At 39.2% G+C, this 10,895-nt stretch overlaps 1 protein-coding gene across 1 annotated transcript; it reads right to left on the reverse strand.

The window, feature by feature from the left end:
* Positions 1-2,640: 2,640 nt before the first annotated feature.
* On the reverse strand, positions 2,641-4,305 carry LOC128735383 (cytochrome P450 9e2-like). The gene is made up of 2 exons (XM_053829869.1): positions 4,094-4,305; positions 2,641-4,021 (listed from the first exon to the last, which is right to left on the reverse strand). The coding sequence occupies exons 1-2, from the start codon at positions 4,303-4,305 to the stop codon at positions 2,641-2,643; spliced, it is 1,593 nt and encodes a 530-aa protein (XP_053685844.1).
* Between the last annotated feature and the right edge of the window lie 6,590 nt (positions 4,306-10,895).

Genomic DNA, 10,895 nt, shown 5'->3' on the forward strand with positions numbered 1-10,895 from the left:
GGATGAATTTGTCTGTCTTGGATCACTGGTGACTGGTGCTCCAAACCCGGTAGGAACAAGACGACCAGAGATGTAATGAGATCTGGGAGAGGGTACGGGTGCGCGACGTTATACATACGGCAGCGAGTAAGGATAGTATATGCTCAACATTTGAGCAGGTTGAAGACCGTGAATATTTTCTATCACATTCGACCATTCGTGATTTCATTAGCTCTACTATGCAATTTGTTGCTATGTTATTACCATTCGTCCAAATGGGTTATACCTATCGTCCATTATATCTCTCGTCAATTATGCCTATCGTCTATTATGCCTATTGTCCATTATGCCTAATGGGGTACACTCGTGGGTACACGATGTCCATAGAATTGGAAGGCGGGAACCCACAGCCGAGTTAATTAGCGAAATTTTGACACAAAATGTGTCGTCTTCTTGTTTTTATCAGCGAATTAGGAGAAGAAACTTTTATATTTTAATTTAGTTTCTGTGTTTGTCATAAAAATTTCAGATACAAATGCTGAAAGAGGATTTCTCATGGTAGTTCCTTTGGTTTGCTTATAAAAAATAAAAAATAATTTCATACAAAGTCAAGTTAGTTACTAAGTTCTTTCAATTCATTATCTCAAAACTCATGAAGGGATTGATGAAATCAAATATTACTGTATTCGACATTATTCCGGACTTTTATGAGACAATAAACAATAGTTGTACTCTGTTTTCGGCAGTCAGCTAGTAAAATTGTCACGTGAATTTAAGCGAATATCTGCCATTTTACCAAGCGCAAAACAGCAATAATTAAAGCACAGTTCACAGATAGAAGCGAAGGCCATTTTTGTTTTCTATTTTCAATTTTTTAATTCTTTTAAATAATTTTCATCAAATCTTTTTATGACGTTGGACTACGCCTTACGGCAAGGTTTGAGAAAGGGGGTCGTTCCAAAAAATCAAAAAAGGCGAGCGTCACGAATAAAATGAAAGATGTTGAGCGCTAATAGCTTAGCGGTTTCCCGATCGATTTTAAATATTTTTGCGTCAATCGATAGGAAAATCTTCTACGCATCCACATCAATGAAGAAAACTGTTGATTTTTAAGTGCGCACTATTGAGAAATTGGAAATAATGAAGCATTGTCCAACTAGGAATCCTCGCTTCGTGATTGGTTGTAAAAGAGGCCATCATAGTTTGAACGTGTTTTTAGAAAAAAAAGTGATAACCTCCCCGTCGCAATAGGTCGAAAACGTCTGCGACGATTGAACCTAGACCAATTTAAAGTCTATTGACGAGCGTTGCTGATATTCTTCAGAGTTTTACGTGAAAAAAAGAGTGGAAAGTATTTGTGCTTTTGACATTACTACAAAGAGACTTACGTAGTCCTACGTCACCTATGCAGTCGTGTCTTGTGCACAACCCCTCTATTTTTTTTATGTCTTTAAATCTTTTAAATTAAACTTCGTTGCAGTGATATTACCATCTTCCAACAGAGCGATAGTATTTTTTCGCTATAAGCAGTCAATCCGGGACACTTTCTGGGACACTTGGTCCTTCGGGAATAAGTATTTAAACCCGGTAGTGTCCTGCATAATCCAGGACGTTTTGTAGGTTTAACATGAATATTGGTTATGAATATTGGCTCCAATTGGTATTGCTTTTTGGGTTGGTACTTACTAGTGGATTAAATAAAGTGTATTCATTTTATCGCATTCTTTTCTAGATTGATTCTAGATCACATTACCTGAAAATAAAAAAAAAATTGATTTAGTAATTTATATACAAATGACGAAATGCTTTTCGTAGCAATTTAGAAACATCCAATTCGACTGATTTGATTAGCAGGAATTCCAATTTGAATCAAATTTAACTGAAATAAGTGGACACACTAAAAATATTAGCGGGGAATTCTAGCGATCGCGTCATGTCTAGCGACCTAGGTCAGAAGTCACATTATCAGGGTGTGCAAAGTTAACATACCAATTGACTTCCCATTTTCATATTCACATATTCCAGTCTCACAAATTGAATCAAAAAAGCAGGCGAAAATTCAACGAAAATGACATAAAAGTTAAACCAACGCGGCCTGCACAGCACAGGGAAATAAAACGTGATCCGAAGGTTAAACGGTTCAATTTTGAGATCCACGTATGAAGGCAGCAGCTTGATTAATATTTCAACTGCCAAATTGCTTCTGAGTGATCACGGACATGGCTGACTCGAATGATTGTCAGAAAACAGATTGGTTAGTCAGAAAAAAAACAAAGCGAGCACAGCAATATGTCGGAGAAGTCTGGTTCGGTGGCAACTGTCGTAAATTTGCTGTTTGAGACGGGGCATTAACACATATGTTTAATTTGTTTTGTTGTTTTGTTACAGTAATTTTCATTACTGATAGATAATTTTCAAGTTGAATACTTCTACTGGTAGTAAGAAATGTGTTATATTTTTGTACGGTTCTGGGAAATTAGCAAATTTAAGTAAACTTTTCCGAAAAAATACTGACTTTTATTTATTGTTTTCCTTTATTTACCAAAACTAATTTTGGAGCTAATTAATCAAAACTAATTGTGGAGTATTGTATATTTGAACAAAACGTATACAGCAAAATTCAAAATATAATGCCTATGCCTATTCATAAAACTCTTATCGTCAATTTCTCAGCTTCAATCTTAGATGCTGCTTCAGATTCGGTAACAATCCATAACCGAACTTCAACGGAATTTGCGTTTGTTCAGTCGGTTCGATGCTGAAATTAAGCAGCAGCTGGTATATCATAGCCTTTATTTCCATCATGGCAAAGCGGGAACCGATGCAGTTTCTAGGACCAACTCCGAACGGGAGGTACGCAGCCATGTTGATGTTGCCCCGATTAGCTTCGCTAAACCGTTCCGGATCGAATTTGTTAGGGTTGGCGTAGTATTTCGGATCGAAATGGATGGCGTGTATCGGGAACCAGACGAGGGTACCTTGGTCAATGGTGAATTTCAATCCATCTCCTGTGTCCAGCGTGTAGTCCTTGACGCAATAACGATCAACCATTGGTTGTGGCCACTTTCTAAGGCTTTCAGACAAAACCATATCAAGGTACTTCATCGATTGTAAAATATCGTACGTTAGCGGTTGGCCCTCTAACTGGTTGTTGATTTCGGTGATTTCCTCAAAGAGTTTCTCTTGAACGTCAGGATTCACCGCTAATTCGTACGCCATGAACGTCAATCCGGAGGATACTCCCTCGAGTCCTCCGAATAAGAACAGCAGGCACTGCGCTACAATTTCCGGGTCTGTAAGAGATTTACTGTGAGACGGGCCAAGGTCTGATTCCTGAACGGTTGCGAAGCCTTCGTTTTCAGTTGGTTTTTCTTGCTGGTGTTTCAAAATGCCTTTCTTTGCCATCATCAACAGGTGAACCATATCCGGCCGAACGATACCGTGGGCTTCTCTGGTTTGTATGGTATCTTTGATAATCTTCGAAAAAAAGTGTATTTGGCTTCTATCGATGACGTCGATTCCAAGTTTTTCCATCAGTTTTGGGAAAAATGCAAAACCGATAACTCTAAGTATAAGAGAAGTTCGGAAAACGTTTACGATAGAACTACCCATCGTATAGAACTCATTGTTTGTGTTCTGTATCGAGTCCACCTGCAATCCGAAGGCACAACTCGCTATAACGTCGGTTGAAATTCGCGAAAATAAATCCTTTATTTCACCATCTATAAATCCCGCATCAGCAGCTATCGACCGTAGAGCAGGAATCATTCCACCGCTGTACTGTGTAATCAATTCAAACATCGCACGCATTTTACTGCCCGTAAAAGCCGGACTCAGTGTAGATCGCATGTCGCGCCACTTTTGACCCCTCAACGAGAATAAAACTTTATTAAATAACATGTTGGGATTGTCGTTATAGTTTTTGCCAAACATCGGTCGTCGATCGATGAAAAATTCAAAATCCTTCACCGAAATTTGCTTGATGAGTTCCGGATCGCGAATCACAAAGACGCGACAGTTGATATCAAACATGCCAAAGACTCTGCAAGTATAATGAAAACACACAGCTTAAGTTTCTAATCCAGGTTCGAGGATAATAAACAGTCCAACGTACTTTACACCAGCAAATTTATCGTAAATTTGTTTAACATAGTCATTTGCAGATATTCTCCTCAAAGTAAGAGCACAGGTGCTGCCAAAAATGGGTACCGCTGCCAGCGACGGTATTGGCTTGTCGTGAAAATAACCGTGATCTTTTGTGAGCCAACGATAGATGAGCCAAAACAGTGCTAGCACTATCACAAGATAAACAACGTTCACATCCATGGTCGCTCCGCTCCCCTTGACTGATGCGCAGATACTGCTGGATTCGTTTCTGGACGGGTGTTTCTATGCTAACGATAAAAATTTGGCTGCCTTTATGATGCTATTTTCGGTGTTGGGTTGGCTGGTTGGTGATATTTTAATGGACTCAGATATGATATGATATGATGAGATCAGTGCTTGAGACTTCTTTGTTTTGATACAACTGTACCTAAATTGTTTCACTCAACTCTTTTCTTTAGCAAAATTCGGATGCATAGCAAAATGGCGAACAATCAAACATAGAAAGTAGTCAGTTTTTTCATTAAAGAACTGACTTACCTTTTCTAAAAAATATAAAAAATGCAATGTCGAAAAAAAAACAAATTACTTAAACCGTTCTTGAGATATTTATGATTTTGGTTTAAAAAAAAAGTTAATTGAATCGTTGGTTTGAGAAACTCCATTTTGACATTGACATGAGTAAATTTTCATGACTTTCTAACAGTTTTGAATCCTCAAAATTTCAAAGTAAGTTCCACAACCCCCTTTTGATTGGGGTTGGAAATATTTCGAGACAATCAGTTTTTTTAGGTTTTTCTACAATTGTGCCGAATGGCACATGTGGGGGTTTTCAAACAAACAATTCAATTGTTTTTGACGCCTCAGTGTACCAACATGCTCCCATAGACTCAGGAAACCATCACAAAAAATAAAATTAGTTCAACTAACCTGCTAGCCGCAATAAGATCTTGCAACTCGAAGCACTAAATATTGCATTCTATAAGTTCTATTACTTTTTGGGGCATAAATTACACTAAATATGGATAGTTCTGCCCAATTAAAATTTATCACTATATTTTCACTTTTACGCCGCCGTCAATTTTTCATAAATTTTTTTCGGCTGTTCCATTCGTCACATCACTTACGTCACATTCGTCACAACACTTAACTTGAGGCACAGAAAACTTTAGTTTACCACCCGAACAGTTATTTAGTAAGATATTATAATGATTTTGCCCAAACTGTTTACTTGAATTGATAGGAAAAACTTCACTTCGTTTCAATTGCAATTCCGAATCCACGACCGTCGTTGCTGTTACCAAGGGAACGAACGTATATATGGACTGATGCCAACGTAAAGATTTGAGCATGAAATTGATCAATTATTTTCGCTATTAAATTAACGGTCGAATTAACGATACTTATAAAATTCACTGATAATAAAATTCACCGTAATCAACATCTTATGTGATAGAGCTACTGTCGAATCTAGTTCAACAGCAAGAACAGATACACCGTTTTACGTTTCATAATTGTTCATAACTAATTATTACCTACTACTAGCAACTCTGTTTTCTGTACCTTAGCATAAACAAAACGATAGTGGCAGCGGGTCGTGAAAGTACTGAAATCTGTAAAAAATGCAGCTAAACTCTGACGACCCTCCACTTAAAGCTGGACGGATACGTCCGGACAACTACCCTGCAAAAATGGTTTTCGTATCGAATCCCGTAGAAATAAGACGAAGAAGGGTACTGCGAGCGAGGTGGCAAGATCAGCTGGAGCGAGATCTGGCGAGCACTGGGTGTCCGCGCAACTGGAGGCCAGCTGCTATGGACCGAATTAGATCAAGAAGTGCTGCTATGTAGGCCTTGTCATAAGACGTAAGGCCAACTAAGTAAGTAAGTATACGAAATAGTCTAGTACATCCAATTTTAACAGCTCAAATGTTTAGTGAAAAGTGAAAATGTCTATTAGTTAAACAGTTATAACAAAATTAAAAGTAAAAGGGAAGTAGGTAACGTTGAAAAATCAAAAAAGGTAAAGAGCCAACAAGTCAAGATATCGTTAAGTCAAAAAGGAGTGTACCATATTAGGCATACGGACGTCAGGCATAATGGACGTTAGGCATAATAGACGATAGTCATAACGGACGTTAGGCATAATGGACGATAGGTATTATTTGGCATGGCATCGGATTACCCACGAATGGCCGAATCAAAAAAGCCATGGGTATTGGCGTCCTTCAGAACTTGACCCTTCTTGATCAACAGACTTCGCAGCCGGTTATTAGAGTACAGGAAAATTACGGGGCTAGTGCAAAGATCCTATTAACTCTTTAGTGGCACCGCCCAGCCGTGATTCTAACATACGACGACTGGCTTATTAGGCCAGCATCGAACTCTGGAGCAAACTGGGCGACCGAATCACAAACTCAAATAAATGAAACAAATGTCATAGTAGATCTAATTTGGCCAAAATACAATGGCCGAATCGACCTGCCCAAATGTTGGATATATACTGTCGTTACTAGCTGCGCTCGGTCGGACTCAACTAAGGAAAAAGCATGTGCCTATGAAATGAAACTACGTTACTGGTGCTTGTCTTGACTGCAATTTGGCATAATGTTTTTGAGTCTTCGGTTACATTTATGTACTGAATTGGCACTGTCAACTATGGCGCTGAGGTTTGAACCTGTACAACATTCTATCACGTTTGTAATATTAATTTTTTTTTGCGTCCACAGCAAATCCTGCCCCGGATAAGCGAGTGTTCACAAGGTGCATGTGCCAGCTGCAGTTCAATTGCACGTGTATTATTTCAGTAAAGTATTTAGGGAGCGAGATGCAGTTCTTGCTTTGAAAACATGACATATCAGAGGTCCGGTTTTGGTTAGAGACGGAATAAGGTGTTTGTAGTATTAGATTAAGATTAGATTAGATTAAGATTAGGGATAGGGATAGGGATAGGCATAGGCATAGGGATAGGGTTAGGGATAGGGATAGAGATAGAGATAGGGATAGGGATAGGGATAGGGATCGGATACGGATAGGGATAGGGATAGAGATAGGGATAGGGATAGGGATAGGGATAGGGATAGGGATAGGGATAGGGATAGGGATAGGGATAGGGATAGGGATAGGGATAGGGATAGGGATAGGGATAGGGATAGGGATAGGGATAGGGATAGGGATAGGGATAGGGATAGGGATAGGGATAGGGATAGGGATAGGGATAGGGATAGGGATAGGGATAGGGATAGGGATAGGGATAGGGATAGGGATAGGGATAGGGATAGGGATAGGGATAGGGATAGGGATAGGGATAGGGATAGGGATAGGGATAGGGATAGGGATAGGGATAGGGATAGGGATAGGGATAGGGATAGGGATAGGGATAGGGATAGGGATAGGGATAGGGATAGGGATAGGGATAGGGATAGGGATAGGGATAGGGATAAAGATATAGATATAGATACAGATATAGATATAGATATAGGAAAGCGTATAAACCTAGACAAATCGGGTAGCCCCCCGCAGTGGCCGGCATTTCCGATAACGGATCGCCGGCAAAACTCGCGGGCTGTTGTCGTCTAGCCCTGAATCATCTGTGTAATGTCATAAAATATTTTTACGGCGTATCATAAAAATAAACCGTGTAAAAAGAGACTTGAGTGCATGTTTTTCTGACAAATGGTCGCTTATGTTTATGCCAATGTTTTTATAGCAACCCACCTTATACCAAACACTATTATACCAAAAGAACTCCCCGGTTTTCATTGTATTGTGACTACGCTCAAACGCGTAGTCAAAGGAAAGCGAAATTTTGTAAATTATGACTAACGTCCAATAGAGTAAAGCGGGGCATAAGTGCGATGTTTGAAGTTGTCATCAATTTTCTTGAGATATAATGAAGCATTGGAATAAAAAATATTTTATATTGATGTAATAACTCAATATCTTCACATTAAACTATAAATCATCTAGAGTAATAGTGTTATGCAACATAAATTCTCCACGTTTCTGATCAAGTGCCGAATCGCAAAGCGCGAATACCGCGGGGCAAAAGTGCGAAGTTTGAATCCATGGAATTAGCACAACAGTAGCTAGCAAAACCATAATATTTTGAATCTGCGATGTGTTTTTTGTAAGGAATATTCTTAATTTGCACCATTCCTGTTTTTCGCTGGCGTACTGCAGCCTCAGATCGAAACTTTACGAAACGTTTTTTGTTTCACCAGCGACACTGTTTTTCTTCGCCCAGCAACTGTAGAGCACACAGTTTTCGGCTGATCTTCCATTTTTAGTATTTGTAATATAGTACCTAAAACTGTACATAATTTAGTTTTTATGACCATAGATTTTACAATTTACGGAGGGAACGTTAGAAGAAAGTAATGAAACAAAGAGTCGATAAAATCGCAGATTGAGACCAAGTGTGGAGGGGAAAGAGCGGCAGATGAGAGGGTAAGGGAGGGTCATATGAAGCAATGCTTAAGAAGTTGTTTACCGTAATCATTTATCTAAGCTGGGGGATTCCATGAATCGAACCAAGCTGTAATCGGAGCATTACAGCCGGATTTGAACCCACTCCTCTCACCTTGGCAGACACAAATTGTGCCTCTTCGTCCATCTACTGTAGAAACCACCGACGGTCTATTCCATAAGAACCGGGGGAGCCTTTCCCCGAACACCCACGTTGAGAATCGCGGCTAACACGCTGACAGACGAACAGCGTCACGCGCAGTACCTTATAAGTCGCAAGCGCCTGCATAGTGTCGCCGTCTCGTCAGTAAAACGAATTAGATTCTTGGTCCACTTCGCACTTTTGCCCCGTCCGTGAATCGCACTTTTGCCCCGCTAGGCACTTGACGCGGTTTGATCAAATTACGGAAAAGCGAAATATATTTTGTAAATTCTTCACACCGCAATTTCAAAAGACATGGCTGAGTGATGTAAAACGCTGTTACAATTTTTCAACAAGTTATATCTTCCTGTTGATATCGTATTTGCCGTATAACGAAATATTACATCAAAACCGTTCTGAAATAACATGTACCCATAACTCAGCAACTATGCTTTGTAAACAACACATGTTTACGATAGATTCAAGCTGTCAAAGTTTTCATCCATCCATGCCAATGTAGTCAATTTACTCGGAATCTGCACTGATAAATTATTGAATCGCACTTTTACCCTCATTGCACTTTTGCCTCTCCTTACTCTATATCTACCGTCCATTATGCCTATCATCCATTATACCTATCGTGCATTATGCCTAACGTCCATTGTGCCTAATGTCCGTATGCCTATCGTCGCGCACCCGCCAAAAAGTCGAAAAAGCCATAAACGGAAAGTTTAAAGGCTAAACAGCTAGAAGGCGAACAAGTTAAAATGTTAAAATTTCTAAAAGTGCAAAAAATTTAAAAGTTAAAACGTCAAAAGATCAAGTAAAAGTAAAAAATCAAGCAAGTAATCAAGCAGTAACAAATCAAAAAGTTAATAAATCAGCAAAATCGTTGAATCACGAAGTCAATACGTCAACCAAGAAGTCAACAAATGAAGAAGTCAAGATGTCAAGGAGACAGAGAAGTCAAAACATCAAGATGACAAGAAGTCAGAATGTCAAAAATTAGAAACGCGAAAGTCAAAAACGTTCAAAATTCAAAATTTAGGAAGTTAGAAATTGGACGGTAGACATACGGACTTTAGGCATACGGACATTAAGCATAATCGGCATTAGGCACAATGGACGACAGGCATGATGGACGATAGGCATGATGCACGATAGGCATAATGGACGTTAGGCATAATTTACAAAACTTCGCTTTTCTATGAACACGCTTTTCAGCCAACCATTGCTCTTTCAAAATACAATAAGAACCTGTGCCGCCCATTTAACATAAATTTATATCGCTTAATGCGGTTTAGCATAGTGTCGTTTACCATAAAAGCACTGGCATAAACATAAGGAAACATCTAGAAGGAGTCACTCGGCATAACGACTTTTTGGCATAATTCTGTAAGTAATATTTTATGACGTTTTATAAACGATTCAGGGCAAGAAGGCAGCGCGGGCGTACCAGCCACTGCGGGAGCAACCCTTTCCCGCGTAAGCACCTCGATCTAGGTTTATTTGCGTTGCTAGGTCTAACGACTCTTGTTAGTTTTCTCTAGCCCACGCATCGACTTATCGGGCTGATACCGAATAACAAACAGCCGAAAGTCAAATGACCGAACAAATTCAGCAATTTGCGTTTCGGTCATTTGTTATTTCATCCAATTAAGATTCGGCCTTTTGTGATTCGGGTACTTGTATTTCGGCCATTAGTAGGTATTCGGATTCACCCTATGGCAATACTTTTTTAAACTGAGTCGATTGCAGTCGACCTTTTGCAAACTAATGGCAGATTACCTAGCTTCCATTATGCCTACCACGCATTATACCTACCGTCCATTATGCCTATCGTCCACTGTGCCTATTGCCCATTATGTCTGTTTTTTATTCTTTATTACAGATGTTTTTAGCTTGCGGCTGGTTCGCCTCTTCATTATGCCTGTCGTCCATTACTTCTAACGTCCATTATGCGTAACGTCTGTCCGTAACAGTAAAAAATTTTTAAACATGGGATACTCGTAAACTGTTTAGTGATTCTGAATAAGAAGCCAAGTTTCTCAGAAGATTTAGAACAGATAAAAGTTATATGATTCTTAATTGTCAATTTTGAATCTAATAGAAATCCTTTTTTTACGACATTTTTCCACGTAAGACAATTTTCGAGATTATATAAACAAATGATATGGCTGATCGCTTGCGTATAATCGCATTTT

The sequence above is a fragment of the Sabethes cyaneus genome, chromosome 2 (genome assembly GCF_943734655.1).
Source record: "Sabethes cyaneus chromosome 2, idSabCyanKW18_F2, whole genome shotgun sequence".
Classification (NCBI taxonomy): Eukaryota; Metazoa; Arthropoda; class Insecta; order Diptera; family Culicidae; genus Sabethes; species Sabethes cyaneus.